This window comes from Heteronotia binoei, chromosome 11 (genome assembly GCF_032191835.1).
Source record: "Heteronotia binoei isolate CCM8104 ecotype False Entrance Well chromosome 11, APGP_CSIRO_Hbin_v1, whole genome shotgun sequence".
Lineage (NCBI taxonomy): Eukaryota > Metazoa > Chordata > Lepidosauria > Squamata > Gekkonidae > Heteronotia > Heteronotia binoei.
The window spans coordinates 39,711,122-39,732,857 of record NC_083233.1 but is presented as its reverse complement, the minus strand read 5'-3'; the positions used below and the strand labels follow the sequence as shown (position 1 = coordinate 39,732,857).

Genomic DNA, 21,736 nt, shown 5'->3' with positions numbered 1-21,736 from the left:
GCTCCAAATTTGCAGAGCAGCTGCAGGAGCACTTTCCACACAGAACTGCCAAGTTTCAAAAAGATTGGACCTGGGGCTCCAATTCTGGGGGCACTCGAAGTGGGTGCCCCCATCCCACCATTATACCCTATGCACCATTGAAGTCAATGGCAAAACAAGGTATAATGAATTGCAGCTGTGGGGAGGCAGTTTAAGACAGTGGGAAAAGTGATTCAGGATGGGGGAGGGGGTTTGAGTGAGAGGCACCAAATTTGCAGGGTTGTTTCTGGTGCAACCCCACCCCCTCCCCAGCTGCAATTAATTATACCCTATTTTGCCATTGGCTTCAATGGCTCATAGGGAATAATGGGGTCATATATTCAGCAATAGCCAAATATCTCCCAAATCAAATTGGGCTGCCAAATCTGCTATTAGGAGATATTCAGCCCATTGAATTTTTAAGCCCCAAATACCCCCAAATCTGAATTTTCCTGAATATTATTTTGTGCACACACCTATTAATGATGCTCCTTCCTCCTCATTTCCCCCCTCTTTTGCTTCTCAAGAAAGGAATCCTGGTTGAAAACCAGCTTTGGTTATCTGCAGCATGAAAATGTATACACTTGGGTTAACAGGAGCAAATTCTTCCACTCCCACTCATAATTTTTAAACTGGATTCCATCATGGTTTACAAATCCTGTTCATGGGGGAAAATAACTTCCATTAAGTCAAATACCTACTTTTATGCCTCAAGCGTACTAGAGTTTGTTTTCAGCCAGGATGCCTTCATTATGACCCACTGAGAAATGAGGGGGAATGGGGTAGGAACAAGACGTGGGTACGAGCCCAGCCACAGACACTGTTCATACACAAAATTGGCTTAATGTCCCCTCTGAAGTCAGCCACAGCTATGGATGAGAAATCTGAATTACTTAATTGCCCCAGTTAACTTAACAAGTGAATCTGATCACCAATACTTGCACTGCTGAAAAGAGCAAGAAGGAAACAGATTTCTGTTCTATTCTCTTTGAGACCTGGCCTCTTTGATATTTCCCCCCTCTGGTTTTCCAAGCAGTTCTCTCTGTTGCTGCCCTGTTCCTTCAACCTGACAATACTTTATCGCTCTTTACTTTACAAAGAGTAAAGTCAACTTACAATGCATTTTTAAATGCTTGGACACCTTGTCTGTGTGACAAAAATATACATGGCTGTGCAATCAACTCATGTGTTTCTGCCCCCCGCCCCCACTTCCTCCCCTTGGCTTTAGTGCTGTTTGCCAATGGGATGTGAAATTTGTAAAGCACAAAGACTCCACAGAGACCAGCTGGTCATCATACAGATCTATTATCATAAACCGGCATGTGTTCCTCCTTTTACGTGGACTGGCAAGACTAGGCAAGTTTTGAGGACCTTCTATGATGTGTGGAAATGACTGTGCAATTGGCACATGTTCAAGATCCCTTGACTGTTAGTTTCCATATTTGGAGACAAGGAAGGCTTGTTTTCATGTACCCAGAGCGGCAAGAATCCAAGTACAGTGGGAAAGCCAGCCAGCTATTTATACGCCTGAAACAAGTGTAGGTGAATGACGAGAGCTTGGAACTTCTGATTGGCTGAATCTGAAAAGGCCTTCAATTGCAGTGCCTTGGGCTATTATTTCCCTTAGTTCCCTAACAAGATGCAGCATCTAAAAACCAAATTCTCATTTAGCCTCATAGTCATGCAGAATGTTGCAACTACCAAGATGTGACATAAATAAAAATTAACCATGCAGTGTGCATTAATGTATATTGAGACTCAGTGCAAAATGCATTCAAAAGCGCTTTTTAAATACCTGGTAACATGTGCATTTGATCTTAGCAAGTAGTCTGTTGGATCAGACCAAAAGTTCATCTAGACCAGAATTCTGTTTCCAATGGCAACCAAACAGAGGCTTTTAGGAAGTTTACTAGCAATGCATATAAACTTCTCTTGCTGTACATCCTGTGTATACTGTATCTCTACATGAATATTCTGTTTTTGCTTTCATGCCCAATTGATCAATTTATTCTCCGTGCTTCTGTAGAGCATATGCTAATTTTGCCTCTCAAAAGCTGTTTGGATCAAAATTAATAAAGATTGAGATGTGGTATTAAAAGAAGAAAGAAAAAAGGAAACTATAAGGTATAGTTTTTGTTTGTTTTTTTAAGTCAGAGAACAACCCTATTTATTTTCTTTGCAGAATCTAATTAATTCCTCCAGGTCATTGAAATGCTATGGAGGCTTCCCCCCTCCTGCATGGAATTCAAGGTGGTTTTGATTTAAGCTAAACATCAAACTCACTTGATGTTTTGTTGTTGTTTTCTTCAAAACATAGTTCATACTCAGCTCACCAATCAATCATTTGGGGAATCTGTTCAGGGTGCTGCACATGGCTAAGCATGTAATCCTGCACAAACAGAAGCTGTTTCTGTGTTCCACATATCAGAATTGCTGTGTTGTTCGTTCTACACCCTGCTTTCCACCCAGAAACTGGAGCTGATTCCTGTGCTCCCTGTGATGGCCACATCAACATTAGCTGAAGACAAAGGGAGAAGCTTCCCTATTGAGGATGGTCCAGATTGTGGGGGTGAGGAGACCAACCTAGAAGCATCTCATCCTGTGTTCTCCATTCCAGAGGCTGACTACTGTGATATTTACTGCCTCTTGGCCAAGGACCAGCTAGATTTGAGTCAAGCCCCACCTTAGACACCAACAAGATTTTCAGCTTTTGAGAGTCAAAGCTTCTTTCATCAGACAGTATCTAAGGGAGCTTTGGCTCTTGAAAGCTTGTATCATGGAAATCTTGTTGATTTCTAAGGTACTATTGGACTCAGATCTGTTTTACTGCAAACCAACACAGTTACCCTCTGAAACTTCTTTCCCAGCGAGCATTTTGAAAATGAATTGTGGAAGGCATTCGCCAGACGATGCACCCACCACAATCATTTTGCTAGAGAAGGAGGAGAGTTGGTTTTATAGTCCACACTTCACTACCCAAAGGAGTCTCAGAGTGGCTTACCTGAAGAAGTCTCAGAGCCTTCCCTTCCTCTCCCCACAACAGATACCCTGTGGGGCTGAGAGAGTTGTGAGAGAACTGTGACTGACCCAAGGCCACCCAGCTGACTTCATGAGGAACAGTGGGGAATCAGACCCAGTTCTTCAGATTAGAGATCACTGCTCTTAACCACTGCACCACACTGGCTCTATTAAAAGGTTTTGTATTTTATCTTTGTTTTATTCTTTATTATTGTTGTTGTTGTTCTATTAAAAAAAAATTCAGATGGGAAACAAAAACATATTAGAGGGGGGAAAGTCAAGTAAAAACAATAACCACATATGTCTTATTACAAAAGGAATAAACTTGGTAATAAGTCAAATTCTCATATGAAGGAATGATCGATATTCATTATGCACTGGAATGGTAAATTCTCAGGTAACGTATAACCAGATGCCCTTTTCATCTCTGTTGTATTTTCTTTTTATTGTCTGTCATTTTGTAAACCATTATCTGCATCAAGCATCTAGGGAGAGCTGAGATAAAAATTAAACTATCCAAAGAGCCCCTCCTCCCAGGAGCTACCCAGTGAGACTTGTTGACTTTCTTCCCATAGAAAGACAGACTTTGCTACACTGAAGTTTGCATTTAACTTCCTCATTATGCTGGCCCACAGTTGTCAACCTCCAGATGGCACCTGGAAATCTATTACAAATTATCTTTAGTCTAGACAAGAGAGATCAGTTCCTCTGGAGAAAATGGCTGCTTTGGAGGGTGGACTCAATGGCATTTTACCCCACTGAGGTCCTTCCCCACCCTAAATCCCAACCTCCCCAGACTCTATGTCTAAAATCTCCAGGTCATTCCCAACTCACAGCTGGCAACCCTATGCTGGCCTCTTGTCTTTGAACTTCTTCTGCACGGGAAAATCAGAAACAAACATTGCAATCCTAAGGAGAAAATCAGAAATAAACAATACAAACCCTTCTACATCCAGTGAAGTCAGTGCTCTTAGAAGGATGTAACTTCAGTTAGGATTGTACTGAAAGATGATTAAGTCCAAGAAACGTACAGCCCTGTACATATCACCAGGTGCTTTTCTTTGGAAATAATTTGCTCTCACACCAACCCTCCATTCCTGACCACAAAAACCTTCTGTAGTTCAGCTTCAGCCTACATACTGGTGTACCACCAAAGCCTCGTATAAAATTAAACACGATTTTATTCCTTTCTATCATCAAAAACTGTGTATGTAAAGAATTCCTCATTGATGGGAGTGTTGCAAACGCTTGAACAGCAGTCCATTAAATTCAGGTCAAGTAACCCGGGATGCTTGGATTTTCTTGCCTTCTAAATACCTACCTGTTACTATCTTTTTTGCTCTGCCAGAGAGTTCCCTGCCAGAGATTGTCTCAGAGTCAACACAGTGTGCCCTTACAATGCCAAGTTCAATAAATCATAACCCATCTCCTGTGCTGCGAGCAGGATCTTAGCAATCTAGTTGGCAGGGCTGGGGTGGCCTTGTACAGTGTATGGAGCTGCACAAACAAATTAATTCTTCTGAGATGGCTTTTCCATACCTTCCTGTCTAGGAAGCCAATATTTTCAAGGTGCCAGTAAGTATATTATTTTGCCCTCTGCCCTCCCTGCAGGAATGGGAGTGTATTGAACCTGCAATGTTTCAGTATCTGTTTATTTACAAATATAAAGACTGAGCATGTAGAAAGCAAGGAGACAGAACAGGAGGTATTGCTAGTCTACAGACAGGACCAACTCCAAAGCAACAGCAACACCCTTAAATCACCAAGATTTTTACTGTCTAGCTACTTTAAAAAATCACTATGCATACAAATGGTGCAGACCGCCAGAACTATGTTTAGATACTATCATGGCTGGTAAATATTGGACTGGGTTTACATCCCACCCAGACTAGTCCAAGGATTGACTTGCATTCTAGACACCTAGAATAATTGATCACAGGCTTAATGAACCGCCACTGGCCACTGACAAACCAATATTAAGCCTAGAGATAATTTTCTAAAGCAGAGATCTCCAACCTTTTCAAGCCTGTGGGCACCTTTGGAATTATGGTTGCCAGGAAATATTTGGGGACTTTGGGGTGGAGCCAGGAGACTTTGGGGGTGGGGCCACAAGACTTTTGGAGACTTAAGGCAACTTTTAAGTGAGATTTTCTAGGCAAGAGATGAACAGACTAGGGATGGGCATGAACCAGTTCATGGTTCATGAAATAATATTTGTGAACTCAAAGTTTGATATAGTTGTGGTGGTTTGAGAATGGCAGAAAGCAAGGGTTTAAATGGCTCTGAACCTGGGGTTGGCTGCCCGAGATAGCTCCTTTAAACAGCTGGTCTGTGAGGAACAAACTGCTCCCGCAGCTCAGCTGTTTAAAGGGGCTTCCTTGGGAAGCACAAGTAGGCCCAAGTGATCTTTATAAAGGAGACTGTTCTTGCATTCAACAGGTGGGGGACCATCACCAAGAAAGCACCACCTCTAGTCCCCACCCATCTCACTTCTATGGGAAGGGATATCTAGAATGATAAGCAGTTTATATAAAATGACAATATCATTCAGGTATCACCTCCTTTTAATTTAAGTGCAAGATTTGCCAATATTGGGGACCATAGCTGCTCAATCAACTAGTTTTAGGGCTCCATTTTTATATATCTGCCACTGAATGTGCTCTACTGGACTGCAGGAAGGTCAAATGAGAAGCTGCAATAGTGCCACTCTGTCTGTCCTTCTTCTGTTAGTAGAGCAGAATGATGCCTGCATCATGTTTTTTTATAGCCCCATGCTTATTTAAGTCATTGTGCTAGTGATAATCAATTGAAAGGGGGGGGTTAATGAGTGGTAAAGTCTCAAAGATGAGATAAACTATGATATTTGCATCCCACCCTCCCTCCAAGGAGCTCATGGCAGCAATATCCCTGTGATACTGGCTAGGTCAGGGGCTTCAAGCTTATTTGTTATGAGGGACGGATCTGACATAAATGGGACTTTGTGGGGCCATGCCATAGTCTATCTGAGCACTGAGATCTTAATGCCAAGTCCATTCCACATTTTCTTTGCAGCTTTGCAAGCCCAGAATTACTTCCTGCTTCAACCTACAAAGACAAGGCAGAAGGAGCTGGGAATTTTAGCAGTCTTGGAGCTTCAAAGGGTGAGGACAAGAGGGGGAGGGGGATAAATTAGCCTCACATGGCTGATTAAAGCCCTGGGTGGGCTGCTTGTGGCGTGGCCCGTGGGCTGGACATTTGACACCACTGGGCTGGACTGTCATGATTCTGGGCATAGAGAAGGGGTCACTGGAGGTGTGGGGGGGAGGTATTTGTGAATTTCTGCATTGTGCAGAACACAATGGACTACATAACCCTGGAGGTCCCTTCCAACTCTATGATTCTGTGATTCTCTTCTATGATTGGCCCTAGGTCTCCCAGCAAGCTTCATGGCAGAGAGGGTATTGAATCTAGTCTGATGCTCTAACCTTTGCAATAAACTACATTGACTCTTGTGCTAATGATCCTGGTCTTTCTCTATTTTCCAGATGCTTCCCACAACACATTTGTCTGGGGTTGATGCCTCTGCCCCCACATAAACCTATGGGATTGCAAGCTCCCCCAAAGGCATGCTGGGCAACCTAGTATGGTGTAGTGGTTAAGTGTGCAAACTCTAATCTGGGAGAACTGGTTTTGATTCCCCACTCCTCCACCTGCAGCTCCTGGCATGAGCTTTGGTCAATCAGTCACAGAGAGCTGTTATCTCAAGAGTGGTTCTCAAAAGAGCTCTCATAAGAACATAAGAGAAGCCATGTTGGATCAGGCCAATGGCCCATCCAACACTCTGTCACACAGTGGCCAAAAAAAAAGTGCCTTCAGGAGTTCCACTAGCGGAGCCAGGACTCCGTTGCCCCCAAGCAATAAGAGTACAGAGCATCACTTGCCCCACCTACCTGACACAGTGGCTGATTTCAGACTCACCTTACTCCGCCCTCATGTCTGTCTTCTCCGTGCAGCTGATTTCCCACTATTTGCGCCGGGGTTGCAGCAAACATTATGGCTTTCGTGCAGCAAATGGAAACTGGTTTTTAGCAGCTTCCATTTGCTGTGTGAAAACTGCAATGTTTGCTGCAGCCCCGGCACAAATAGTGGGAAATTGGGAGAATGCAGCACGGAGAAGACAGACATGAGGGCGGAGTAAGGTGAGTGCAAAATTGGTCAGTGTCTTTTGTGGGGAGGGAAAGGAGAATGTAAGCTGCTCTGAGACTCTGAGTGAAGGGTGTGGTGTAAATCCAATCTCCTCCTCCTCTTCTGCCAGCTTGAAGGAGCCCAACTAGCTCTCAGTGGCATGCTCAGAAGCAGAAGTCAATCCACATGAATTCCTACCAGAGATTACTTTGGCACTAAACCCCAGAGGAGCTCTGAAAAGGGGTCAGGGAGAGGAGGCAGCTCTGACCTTTTTAGAGGAGGTGGGTAGGGTGACTAACTCATTAAAGGCCAGGAGGAAGGGCCAGTGAGCGCACCAATCCCATGCAAGGATCCAGTGGCCTAGGGGCCTGTCACTCCCCAGGACTGGGTTGAGGAGGAAGAACTGGCTGAGCCTGGGGTTGGCCCTCCCTTGGGGAAGCATTTAAAAGATGTGTCTAGGAGCAGCCAGAGAGGAAGAGGCAGACCCATTCCCTGGCAGGTGAAAATAGGTAATTGCAGAGCAGAGTGTGGAAACTGGGTGAAGAGAAACCCCCTCCTCTTGCTCTATTCCGAGGCGCCATCCTGGGACACTTGCCCAACTAAAGCAAACCTGGGCTCAGACCCATCCCCAGCAGACCTGACAACATTTTCAAAATGGATGCTGAGAAAGAAATGGCCTTTGCCCAAAAAGCAGTAACTCTCTGGGTTGTCAGCCTCTGGAATGGAGCCCACAGGATGAGATGCTTCCGAGTTGATCCCCCCCCCACTAAGCCTCACCCAGGAGAAGCAGATATGTCCCACCACATCACTGCTGAGCGCCAGATGTTGTGACAAAAGCACAAATGCAGAGGCATCAGCAGGCAATGGAGGCAGCTTGCCAGCTCTCTGCTCCCTTTGCCCTTCACGTCGGCTCTTGTGCACCCTTCCTGCTCTCCCGAAGGATGCCAGTGACAACAGGGTCCACCTCTCTTTGTTTCCTCCGCGTGTTCACACCGTCCCCTTTACTTCTGTCTGGCACGAAGTTCGCTCTGCTCTGTACAATTACACGGCAGGCTGTTTACAGCTAAATGCAGTAACTGTTTATTTTCTTAATAATCATGGTGGGTGAGGAATAAAAATATCACAATGGCGACGCCAACTACCACAGGGAGAGGGGCACACCAGCTCCTGGAGTCGGTGACAGCAGCAACGCTCAGTCCACACCTTTGAAGCAAGAGAGGAAGCTCTTGCTGAGCTCACCCGCAGCTGGAGAGACACAAACTACAGAGACATGCGCCTCTGATAACACCAGACTTTAGAGGGCCACATTCAGCAATAAGCCCTCTCCTCAATGATGCAGAGCCTGGGTTGAAGCTCCTAGGGTGGCTCTCTCAGGATTTCTGATTATTCTTATTATTACTGTCTGTGTTGCTTTGCCATGAATGAAAAATATAGGTTCCCTGCCCCAAGGAACTCACAATCGCTATTCAAAGCAATGGAGAACCAGTGCAGTGTAGTGTTTGCACTTTGACCTAAAAAACCAGGTTCAAATCTCCAGTCTACCATGGAATCTCACTGAGTGACCTTGAGCCAGTCCCTTCTCAGCCTAACCCACCTCACAGGGCTATTGTTATGAAAATAAAATGAAGAAGAATAATTGTAGATTTACACCCCGCCCTTCTCTCTGAATCAGAGACTCAGGGCAGCTTACAATCTCCTTTATCTTCCCCCCTCCCACAACAGACACCCAGTGAGGTGGGTGGGGCTGGAGAGGGCTCTCACAGCAGCTGCCCTTTCAAGGACCACCTCTGCAAGAGCTATGGCTAACCCAAGGCTATTCCAGCAGGTGCAAGTGGAGGAGTGGGGAATCAAACTCAGTTCTCCCAGATAAGAGTCCATGCACTTAACCACTACACCAAACTGGCTCTCAAAATGGAAGAAGGGGAAACTATGCTGTAAAATATGTTGGGTCCTCATTGGGTTAGAAAAGCAGGAGATAAATATCTAAGTAAGCTTTTTTTGCACAAGGACAAGGTTTGTGTTTGGAGAAGAGGACCAGCCAGAAATACTTTACACATGCCACCTTGAATTCTGTGCTGGAAAAAAAACCCTTTATTATTAAAAATATTAATTTTATGCATTTATCAAAATATTTATATCCTGCTGTTCCTCATGGTTTAAGGCAGCTTACAATAAATTTTTAAGTAGGTAACAGCCAAAATAAAATAACAAATTCCAAATCTTTCCCTTCTTTTCCCTCTTAAGAAATGCCTGCCATTCAAACCTCCTCAAAACAAATGGGCATCTGATCCTGAAGACTGGAGAGGGCCTCCTCCTGATTCCTATTCAGGGAACCCATAAATAGGGTTGCCACCCTCCAGGTGACACCTGGATATCTGTTGTTACAATCTAGACAACCAAGATCAATTCCCCTGGAGAAAATGGCTATTTTGGAGGATGGATTCTATGGTGTTGTACCCCTCTGAGGTCCCTTCCCTATCCAAACCCCATCCTCCCCAGGTTCCACTCCAAAATCTCCAGGTATTTCCCGACTCAGATCTGGCAACCCTGCCCATAACAGTTTTGGAATGGTTATTAAATAAATAAAATGACCATAAAACAATATTTCATCCAAATTCACAATGATCTGGGGGGGAGGCAATCAAATTCTGTAAAGTCAAAGATGATAAACTGAAGACATGCTGGTTCTATAAACCATAAAAGGGTATAGCAGTGTCAATCCACTCAGAATAACAATAGCGATTGTACAGAGAAGCCACAACTGTTTTTGCTTCACATCTTCTCTGTCTCTTATAAAAGATGGCTGTCCACACACCAGGTCTTAGGACCCTGAAAGAACCTCCAGAATATGTCAGAGAGAGAGACTGACTGACTGACTGACTGACTGACTGACTGACTGACTGACTGACTGACTGACTGACTGCCTCTGAAGTTCGCTATAGTCCAATGAAGCTGGCTATTCGTTTCATCCCTTTAGTCCAATGAAACTGGTTATTTGCTTCATCATAGAGAGAAGCAGCCATTTCCTTTCTGCCAATTTCAACAGGTCAGCAGAGGAGGAGGGCATGCAGATATCTCACAGAACAGTATAAGGAGCAACCTGCCTTTCCTCCCTAGAACACACATACAGCCTCACAACTCTAGAGTCCATGCAGTTTTAATATATTGCAAGTGCTTTGAAAGGCTGGGACCATCTCCAAATTGCCTGGGGTCCTAGCAGTCCTATTTATACATCCAAGTGTTTTTGTTTGTTTGGTTGGTTTTTTAAAAAAGAAATGTTAATTCTGCAATTACAGGGGCAGGGATAAGCTGCATATATTGTTTGGAACTGCGTTGCCAGTTCCAGACCGAAAAATACCTGGCAATTTTGGGGGTGGAGCCTAATGATAGCAGGGTTTGGGGAGGGCAGGGACTTCAGTGGGGTATAATGCTATAGACTCCACCTTCCAAAATGGCTATTTCTCCAGGTGAACTGATCTCTCTCATCTAGAGATTGACTATAATAACAGATTTCCTGCCACTGTCTGGAAGTTGGCAACCCTATCTTGGCCTGCTGCTCCACCTCTTGAGACGTAGAACAGACATCCAAATTCACACAGTGAAAAATTCTTATTCTGCCATGTTCAAGAGGGCAGTTTCTGTGCGTTTAAGAGAAAAGAAGACCTTTCTACTTTCACATCCATACAACCCCAACATCACAGAATTGGAATTATCTTTCATCATGGAAAAAAGAAGACTGACAGTGGGCATTCTTGTTGAAGCCCAGTGAGGGCACTGCGTCAGGCAGAGCAGCACCAACTCAACTTCTCGTTAACGTAATGACTGTAAACTAACACTAAGGAGCAGCCTCCTTGAGCTCTTTACATCCAGCTTCCCCAAGTTAAATCTCACTGCTTGCATCACATGGTTTTCATTAATCAACATCTGCCAAGTTCCATGTTTGATATGTTAAATTCCACATGACAGCCAGCATGGTGTCATGGTTGGTGTTTCAGACTAGGATCTGGGAGACCCAGATTCTAATCCTGTAATGGAAACTTGTTGCGTGACTGTGGACCAGTCATACTCTTTTAGCCTAACCCACCTCACAGGGTTGTTGGGATTTTAAAATTTTCATGTAGAAGGGATTTTAAAGTTTTCATGTAGTTTCCCCCACTGCTCTCATGTGGGTTTTCCCCACACCCCTTCTCCATATGTGTCACAGCCATGATCCAAATCAGATTCTGCAATATGAGAATTGAGGGACTGTTACAAAGAGCACAGAATGAGGACCCCCGGACACAACTTGTGCGTTTCATAATGTGATGCCTCTATCCTAGCCTTCTATCTTCCCTGTATGGAGAGATTAATATTCGCTTACTGCACAAGATTATTAGAAAGAATCTTAAGGCACATGAAGTGTTAGCTGTTATAAATGTGAATTATCAAGTGGAAGACCTAGTTTTAATTGAAGCATCCGCTTGCTTTTGCTTAGCAGAGGAGCATCCCTGGATGTGTGTAATGAATTCTATTTCTGTCCTCTGCCTTCTCCAATGTGCTGTTCTTCTAATCTCTTAGACATTTTTTGCTGATGTGCTGCAGTGGCTGCAGAAATCTCATCAAGCTCTACAGGAACTTACTTTCTAGTAAATGCACACACGATTGCATCCTTGGGTTATACTCCTCAAGCCACCTGCTGTGCAAAGATACCCCAATCCTCAAAAATACTTCTGGGAAAGTAAAACAGAGTAACATGGTGGATGACTAGAACACAATACTCGCTAGGCTACACACCTTAAAAAGAAGATACTGGATTTATATTCCGCCCTGTACTCTGAACCTCAGAGTCTCAGAGTGGTCACAATCTCCTTTATCTCCCCCCCCGCCGCCCACAACAGACACCCTGCGAGGTAGGTGGGACTAAGAGAGCTCTTACAGCAGCTGCCCTTTCAAGGACAACTCCTATGATAGCTATGGCTAACCCAAGGCCATTCCAGCAGGTGCAAGTGGAGGAGTAGGGAATCAAACCCGGTTATCCCAAATTAGAGTCCACACACTTAACCACTACACCATAATTCAAGGTCCTAACCTGGGTGGCCCAGGCTAGCCCAATCTTGTCAGCTCTTGGAAGCTAAGGAGGGTCAACCCTGGTCAGTATTAGGATAAGAGACCACTAAGGATTTCCAAGGTTGTTATGCAGAGGGAGACAATGTCAAACCACCTCTGTACATTTCTCAGCCTTGAAATCCCTACAAGGTCACCATAACTCAGATGTGTCTTAACAGCACTTTACACACACACATACATAATCAAACACACAATTTAAGAATGAGAGATCCACTGAGAAAACATTAACATTTATGAAAGTTATCCATATAATTATAAATGTTGTTGTTGTTGTTGTTATTTAGTGGGTGTAGTATAGCCTGAAGCTCCAAAGATTGTTTGTCAGACTGAAACGCTAGCTCTTTTATTTTGGGGGCTGAGAGAACTGTGACTGACCCAAGGTCACCCTGTTGGCTTCAAGTGGAGGAGTGGGGAATCAGTCCCAGTTCCCCAGATTAGAGGCCACTCCTCTTAACCACTACACTGGAATACAGGGTGTGGGATGTGCTTACATTGACAGCTATCTCAGATGAAGCTGCTTCATACTGAGTCAGACCATTTGTCCATCTAAGTCAGGACACTACTCTGACAAGCAGTAGCTTTCTGAGCTATCAGAGAAAGGAAGGGGTTGACTCTGGGACTTTCTGAAGCTAACACTTGGGCTCTACCACTGAGCCACTGTGCCCAGCACTGAACTTTGGACCGTTAGCTTGCAAATCACTGCTGCTACCACCACTGAGCTATGTCCCCCACCCACCCCACCCCGCTTGGCTTTTTTGTCCATTTCAGAATGGGCTCCTGCAGGAAATTCCAATAGCATCTACTTGACTACCACCAAAACAATATGAAACTTTAGTATGATTCACAAGAGCTCTGCTTGAACTATGGGGAGAGAAGGGAAGTCGAGAAGCCCTTCAAGCCCCACCAATCCTCCCTATAATCTTCTAAAAATTTGCTTGTAGACATCATGAAAAGTAGTGGGGCTGAAATCAACAGTGGACAATGTGCCACATGTTCATCAGGAAGCCCCGCCTGATGTGTGATGAGCCTGCATGTACAATCCAAATGCCAAGACACATTTAGTTACGGCATTGGAAGAGGTGTAAACAGACCCTGGGTTCAAAAGGCCATTCTGCCATGAAACTCACCTGGTGACCTTGGGCCAGTCGCTCTCATTGTTAGCCTACCCTCTCTCACGGGGGTGTTGTGAGGATAAAATGAAGAAGGAAAGACAGGATAAAAAAAAATAAGTTAAACCAGGGGGCTAAGCCGTTGCCATGCATTATCCGGCACTAAACATGTGCGCCTTCAGATTGGGGAGACACTGGCAATTAGTTGGACCTGAAGGGTGCAGCCCAATGAAGCATAAGTGTGCTGGATTCGAATTTCGCCTTTTGCTACAGCGCTGACTTATCTAAAACTATAATGTAGGACCGCCTTGCAGGGCAAAGCGGATGCCCAGGTAGGCTCTAAATAGAGCCCCTGCTGTCAATAACACGAAGCCTGCCTGGAGGATTCAGCTGGTTCACCCAGGCAGGCACGCAGCCCTCCACCCCCGCGGCACCATCGGCTTTTTGCGCATCTGGGTCCTGGACTGGTGAGAACCGCAGCATTTCGAGAAGCCAGGCTTCCCCACGAAAGTTTCGGAGCTAGAGGAATGCCGCGGACAGGTCCAGCTTTGGCTGCACATGAGTGAGCCAGTCGAGCGGCCAAGGAGAAGGCGGCAGGGAGGCTGCCCCGAACCAATCGCCTCGAGCGAAGGAAGGGAGCGAGCGCCGGGCCGGTCGGGGCCTCGGGGAGGGGCCTGGCGCCCCCACCCTGGGCCCCACGCGCAGGGGATCCAGTGGCTTCCGTTACCTTTCTCCTTCAGAGGGGCGGCGAAGATCCGAGCGCGCAGCGGCCGTGCCAAAAAGGAGCCCGGGAAGCAGGATCTGGTTTGGGGCGAAAGGGGAAACACAAAAAAGAGTCTCCGCCCCGTCTCTGCCCCAGCAACACCAGCCCCGCGCGTGACGTCAGCCCCCGCTCGGTCCAAGGCGAGCCTGCCAAAAGGCTGCCCGTTCAAAGTGCTTGCGGAGCCGTCGGAGCTGGAGAGCGAGGCGAGCTGCCTGCCTGCCCTTGCCCACGCCTTTCCCCGGCTCAGCGGTGGCACCGCCGCCACCAGCAGCAGCAGCAATCGCGCCGCCGCCTCCTGCTCCTGAGCCCAGCTTGCCCCGCTGAGCAACTCCTCGCCCTGGGTTGGGGCGAACAGAGCTCGGCCGAGCGGGAAGGGGGGGGGGGCTTCTTAGCCACAGGCTCTCCCCCGCAAAGATGCCGAACTCGTGGCTGCGCGCAGCGGCGAAGGAGGGATGCCGCCGCTCCTCCTGATGAGTGAGTACCGCAGCTCCCGGCTCTCCTGCCAGGACGGCTCTCCCCTGGGACCCCCCGCCCTCCAATCCCCCGATCCCCAGCTGCTGCTAGCGATCCTCAGCCCTGCCGTGGGAGAGGGGGGTGAGGCTTGTTCCTGACCTTGCCCTTCTGGGGAGCAGAAGGAGAGACCCGGAGGGGGCTGGAAGTCACACCGATTTCACAGTGCGCGCGCGCATGGGGAGGGAGGGGGGTCCTCTCAAGTCATCTCGGATGAGTCCCACCACCACCGCCACCCTTCCCCTGTCTGCTGCTGCCCCGCGGAGTCAGGAAAACGTGTGGATCAGACAGAAAGGGGGTGAGGTGCGGGAGCCGAGGCGCAGGGAGGGGATGTGGAGAGAGGAGGTGTGCGTAGGATTTTGGACCTGATGGGTGGACTTTTGGGCCCCATAGATTGCCCACGTCTTCCCTCGACTACGATGTGGTTCCTTGAATTGTAGAGCGATTGTGGGACTGGGGAAGTTTATAACAGAGTTGTGCGGGAGGGGGGGGGGGTCTACTTTCAGAAGGGGTGGTGAGAAGAATCTAGGGACTGGAGATCTTTCTCCCCCCATGCCATCCCCGATGTCACCGCCTAAAAGCCCCGAAGTGGCATTTTAAAGTGCGGGGTGAGAGAGAAAGGGAGCAGCAGCAGGGGCCATAGGCTTCCGATAGATGCCATTGGGGGCGTGGGGGGAGAGGCTGCATCAGGCATCCCAAGCCCGCTCTTGAATCATGCAGAAGATGGTGGGTGGGAGAGAGCAAACAGAGAATAAGGGACATGGATCCGCAGGGCTCATGGACTTTAAAAATTCGGTCTTTTTTAAGTGACGGGGGCTTAATTCCATTACTCTAGCCTACCCCTCCAACCTCCCCATTGGACAATAAGGGCATGATTGGATTCTAGAGAGAGGCGATGAAAGGGGGAGCGAGGCCGGGGAATCGTTCTCTCCTCCTTCCCCCAGCTTTCCTGGCAGACAACGGTCCCCAGCCGAGGCGTTGGTTACAGCTCTTGATTACTTGATGGGATCGGGGAGAGAGTGATTGGGGTGAAAATTACAGAGCTGAGCCGACCACGGTGGTGAAAGCTCTTGATTACTGTGGGAAGTGGGGTGGATGGGGAGCGGGAGAGAGAAGGGTTATGGGGGTCAAAGCTCCGGTGGGGGAACTTCACTCTTATCTGAAGTCAAAGGGGGATGAGACAGTTCGCTTAGGGGGTCCCCACAGCAGTGAAAGGACATGGATTTGGGAGGGGACAGATGCCGGAGAGATGCTGAGCTGGCAGGTCGAGGATGACTGTAATAATGCAATTGGCTGGGGGAGGGAGGTAAGCGTTAAGTAGGACATGGGCTGTTAGCAAGTGGATGCTTCCCTCCACCCTATACCATTCTTCCCAGGAGAGCAAAGGAGTAGAGCTGGCAGCCAAAGGGAGAATTCATTGGAGAGGACCGAAAAGCCAAGAGAGAGCAGTTAAAGAGGCTGTTAAGTCAAAGTGTGAGGGGAGGGTGGAGATGGGAATGCCAGGGGGATGTGAAAACAAGATCCTAGTGGGGCAGAAAAGTTCTTGGATGCATTCCCAGGAAGCTGGAGAGGGAGGGGTGGGGAGACTGCTGCAACAAACTTGGACCAAACTTCGTAGCTCTCCCCTTGTTCCTGCCCTCTTCCCAGCTAGCCTTTTTAATTGGGGTTCTGCTTTTCCTTCTTCACCCCCCACCCCCAAGGTTTGACTGTAGGTGCCGAAGCTGGGCTCGCCGGAGCATAAAGATGCTGAAGGGTGTTTGGTTGCTCAGTGTGTTCACAGTGGCTGGGATCTCGCAGACGGAGAGCCGCAAACCTGCCAAAGACATTTGCAGCAAGAGCCGCTGCCCTTGTGAGGAGAAGGAGAACGTGCTGAATATTAATTGCGAAAACAAGGGATTTACAACCGTCAGTCTCCTCTTGCCACCCCCCTCCAAGATCTACCAGCTCTTCCTCAATGGCAATGCCTTTACTCGCCTTTTTCCCAATGAGTTTGTCAATTATTCCAATGCCGTGACCCTGCACCTGGGCAATAACGACATGCTGGAGATCCGAACTGGGGCCTTCATAGGTCTTCGGACCCTTAAGAGGCTACACCTCAACAACAACAAGCTGGAAATCTTAAGAGAGGACACTTTCCTAGGCCTGGAGAGCCTGGAGTACTTACAAGCTGACTACAATTATATCAGTGCCATTGAGGCTGGGGCTTTCAGCAAACTCAACAAGCTGAAAGTGTTGATCCTCAATGACAATCTCCTGTTGTCATTGCCTAGCAATGTGTTCCGATTTGTCCTGCTGACTCACCTGGACCTCAGAGGGAACAGGTTGAAGATGATGCCTTTTGCTGGTGTCTTGGAGCACATTGGAGGCATCATGGAGATCCAGCTAGAGGAGAATCCATGGAACTGCACCTGTGACCTTCTGCCTCTCAAAGCTTGGCTAGACACCATCACCGTCTTTGTTGGAGAGATTGTTTGTGAAACACCTTTCAGATTGCATGGAAAAGATGTCACCCAGCTCACAAGGCAAGATCTCTGCTCTCGGAAAAGTGTGGGAGATTCTAACCAGAGGGAGAAGCACCCATCCCATTCAGACACTCACATCCAGAGATTCCCCCCGACAGCTAATTCTGCCGTTGGAGCCACCAGGGCCCCCAAATCCAGCCGCCCACCTAAAACAAGGAACCGCCCAACACCAAGAGTCACAGTGTCAAAAGATAGGCAGATATTTGGACCAATCATGGTTTACCAGACTAAGTCCCCTGTGCCACTCACTTGCCCAACAGGCTGCATCTGCACTTCTCAAAGTTCCGACAATGGGTTGAATGTCAATTGTCAAGAGAAAAAAATTGGCAACATCTCTGATCTCCATCCGAGACCCACAAGTCCAAAGAAACTGTATCTTACAAGTAATTACTTGCAAACTATTTACAAAACAGATCTCTTGGAATACAGCTCATTGGACTTGTTGCATTTGGGCAACAATAGGATCGCAGTGATCCAAGAAGGTGCCTTTTCAAACCTTACCAGTTTGCGCCGACTGTATCTCAATGGTAATTACCTTGAGATCCTGTACCCTTCCATGTTTGAAGGGCTACACAGCTTGCAGTACCTCTATTTAGAGTATAATGTGATTAAGGATATCCTGCCACACACCTTTGATGCTCTGGGTAACCTTCACCTTTTATTTCTGAACAACAACCTGCTAAGATCTTTGCCGGACAATGTGTTTGGGGGCACCACGCTGACGAGACTTAACTTGAGGAACAACCATTTCTCATATTTGCCTGTGCGAGGAGTCCTTGACCAGCTTTCTGCTCTGATTCAGATTGACCTTCAAGAAAACCCTTGGGATTGTACCTGTGACATCATGGGGCTGAGGAATTGGATAGAACGAGTCACAGAGCAAAATTCCCAGCAATCAGGTCCCCCTGTTGTTATCAATGAAGTAGTCTGTGATTCACCAGCTAAGCATGCTGGAGAGCACCTGAAGTCCCTGAGCAAGGAGGACATCTGCCCTGAGAACCCCAGTCTGTTAGATTCTTCTCTCTTGTCACCGATTCTGAACACAGATGCACCGCATGCCTTCAGTGTTATTCCCAGCTCCTATCCGGAAATACGCACTGAAGTCCCACTTTCTGTCTTAATTCTGGGCCTGCTGGTTGTGTTTATTTTGTCAGTCTGTTTTGGGGCTGGCCTATTTGTCTTTGTTCTCAAACGCCGGAAGGGCATGCCAAGTGTGCCCAGCAGTGCCAACAACCTAGACGTAAGTTCGTTCCAGTTGCAGTACGGGTGTTACAACAGTGAGACGCATGATAAAACCGAAGGGCATGTGTATAATTACATCCCGCCTCCAGTTGGCCAGATGTGCCAAAATCCTATCTACATGCAGAAGGAAGGAGACCCGGTGGCTTACTATAGGAACCTCCATGAGTATAGCTATAGCAATCTTGAACCTAAAAAGGAGGAATCGGCCAGCCTAGCATTTACAATCACTGCAGCAGAAATGCTGGAGAAACAGACCTTTTCCAGGGAACCTGAGCTATTGTATCAAAACATTGTGGAGAGGGTAAAAGAACTGCCAAGTGGAAGCCTCGTCCATTATAACTTTTGCACCCTGCCCAAACGGCAGTTTGCCCCCTCCTATGAATTGAGACGACAAAACCAGGACAAGCTAAATAAAACGGTTTTGTACGGGACTCCTAGGAAATATTTTGCAGAACAGTCCAAACCTGAGCTTCCTTTGCTGCAAGGAAAACTACAGACTGAACCAGACTACCTCGAAGTTCTGGAAAAACAAACAGCTATTAGTCAGCTGTGAAGGAGGAAGGGCCAGGGGGGGAGGGGGGGAACCATTTACCAGGGGTGAGGAACATTTACTGGGGGAGAAAAAAAAATCATTTTCAAAAACTATTAACCAGATTCGGAACTTGACACAAAAATAAGATATATCACATCCTTAGAGTTCCCACATCTTAAATTCTGGTATAATTTTGGGCAGAGGTGTGATGGGTGCTTTTTTTCTATGTTACCTTTAAATTATTTCTTACATTTCCTCCTATAAGCCCTTTAGGAACTGTCTCTACAAATGAATGTTACTACAAGAGAGCATATCGAAATACCTTCTCTTCTGGGGGAGGAAGATGGTAGAAGGATGTCAGGAAAAGTCTCTCTTTCTCTCTCTAGTGCTCTATCCCTCCCTCCCCCCAGCATTTAAAAGGTGAAAATAATGTATTAAATAGACAATATCCAAATATTCTCTCTCCCTGCCAGACTAGAAGATTTCCTCTCCCTTTTTGTAAATAATATTGTCAGTGCAGCTCTTTCAATTTCCATGTATAGCCACTGGGCGTCACCTTTTTTTGTGTGTGTTAAAAGTGCCTTCGCACTTGGAGTACGTTATTACTTAATTGTCGCGCTTAGCTTTGATAAATTTGAATCTATTTTAATGTGTTGTGTTTTTTGAAATTAAAAAAAATGTAAACTAGAACAGTATGTCAGCTGCTTTCAATCCAACAGAGGCTGTTGTAAAGCTAACAGCAAAACTGGCCCACCTTTAAGGGAGTTTAGTTCTTCTAAGACTTTTTAATGCATTGGATTGTAATTTGCATCATGTTCTCCCTCCTCCTCCCCAGCCCCTCTCCTCTCTAGCTTGCTGGCCTTGTTTTACATGAAGCACTGAAATCAACTAAGACTTTAGTAATGAACTGGGGTAACTGGCTGTGTTACTTGCAAGTATAGGGTGGTTTTGGGGTTTTTTTTTTTAAGACATTGAATATGAAATATAAGCAGCCTGTTCAAACAATGTCTCATTTTCATTGTGCTGCAGCAATTAACATCAACAGTAATGTTCTGTGGTTATCTGGTTACTTACCTAATTAAAAGGACATTACTCTACCTGTAATATATATTTTCTGCATTAAAATTTAGATATTTTTATATGTTTAATCACAATAATTTATATCTCTAATACTGGGGTGAAAAACTTGATTCTCTTGTATTCAAGTGTTATATTTTGTCTTCCATAAGCCTGATGACCAGTAGGGGTTGCCAAGTACCACCTTGAATAAGGAGAATTTTAAACACACACACACACCTTGCAAAGGGTTTTCAAATGCCAAATTAGAGCATGCATCTTTTTTAAAAAACAAAACAAAAAACAAGCTAGGGCCTTGCATGTAATTCCTTTGCATTATATTTGCTTGCATCTAAATGAGAATCAGAACTTTTGCTCCCTATAATCCTTGCCAAAATGATAAAGATTTCTTGAATATCTAAAGATGGTATAATAGGTGATCGAACTGATTAACCTTTGCATCTGTCTTTCAGTAGAGTATTAATAGCTGACCACAAGCTGGCCACAGTGAACCATTTCTAAATCCCGCGGATGTCAAAAGGAGAGAGAGATGTACAGGAGAGAGATATGTACAAGTTTAGTCATCCCAATGCAATCAAAAGGTTTTATAAGAAAGAAAAGAAAGAAAGAAAGAAAGACTGGTACTCTGTCACCATTTGGTAATCAGTCACCCTACAAAAATCGGTGCTGGTGCTTACATGGTGGAAGAGGACTGATAGATGCTTTTCCTCCTGCAGTTTCTGTGCTGCCATCTTCTCCTCTTACTTCCTTAGTCCTTTCTACTTGCAGCCAGCACCCACTCATTGGCAGCCTCCCTAATCTGAGGCTAGGATTTCCAATCTGGCAAATTCTATCGTCTCTTAGTTAAGCATGCTGGGGAAGAAAAAGGAAGGAAGACAGTAGAACACACAAGAGAGAACTGAATTCTGATCTCAATTTACTTGAGTTTCCAGATATCTTTCCTTCTAACTGGGTTCTTGGAAAACCCAACTAATTTTGCAAAAATCTTCTACCCTAAATATAAATTCCTGAATTTTAGTAGAATTGTGCTCTACAAACAAAAACTGGGCATTTTAATTTTTTTGCTGGGCCTTGTTTTTCAGCATCTTCAGTTTTCATCACTGCTGTCTTAAACGTCTGTTACTCATGGACATGGAGCCTGATTTAATTAACGCAAACTTTATAGATTCTTATTAACCTGTAAATCATTTTTCCTTCCTAGGTGCAAACGTAATTATCCAGGCCCCCCCTTACAAATTGCTCTTATTTACAACAAAACCAGTTTTGTTTTGGCCTATTGTAAATCCTTATGCAACTGGAATGGTGCTCAGCATATAAAGTAGGGCAAGCTTTTCAATTCCTGATTAAAGCAATTGATGGCTTCTGAAAGGAGCACACTGTTTCCTTTTCATAAATAGGTTACCGAACATAATAATCCTTTTATTATCATGCAAGGACAGAAGTGGACCCTGTCAAATGGAATTTTCAAGCTTTTTGCAATTCCTGATGATATCTTATCTACAAATGGGGAAGGATCTTAAGCCAGAGAATTTTTTGTGATTATGAATGTGAGCAGTCAAAGCTGTTTTAATTGGAGGGAAGCCAACAGGAAGTAGCCTTATGTTTTGGAACAAAACGGGAGCCAAGTTGGAGGGTGTTATTGAGCCTGTGGTCTTCTCATGACTTATGTGACATC

General features: G+C 45.9%; 1 protein-coding gene across 1 annotated transcript; it reads left to right on the top strand.

Moving 5' to 3' along the window:
- Nucleotides 1–14,498: 14,498 nt before the first annotated feature.
- Nucleotides 14,499–19,091, top strand: SLITRK2 (SLIT and NTRK like family member 2). The gene is made up of 2 exons (XM_060249437.1): nucleotides 14,499–14,652; nucleotides 16,389–19,091. The coding sequence occupies exon 2, from the start codon at nucleotides 16,432–16,434 to the stop codon at nucleotides 19,003–19,005; it is 2,574 nt and encodes an 857-aa protein (XP_060105420.1). The 5' UTR covers nucleotides 14,499–14,652; nucleotides 16,389–16,431; the 3' UTR covers nucleotides 19,006–19,091.
- The last annotated feature ends 2,645 nt before the right edge of the window (nucleotides 19,092–21,736 follow it).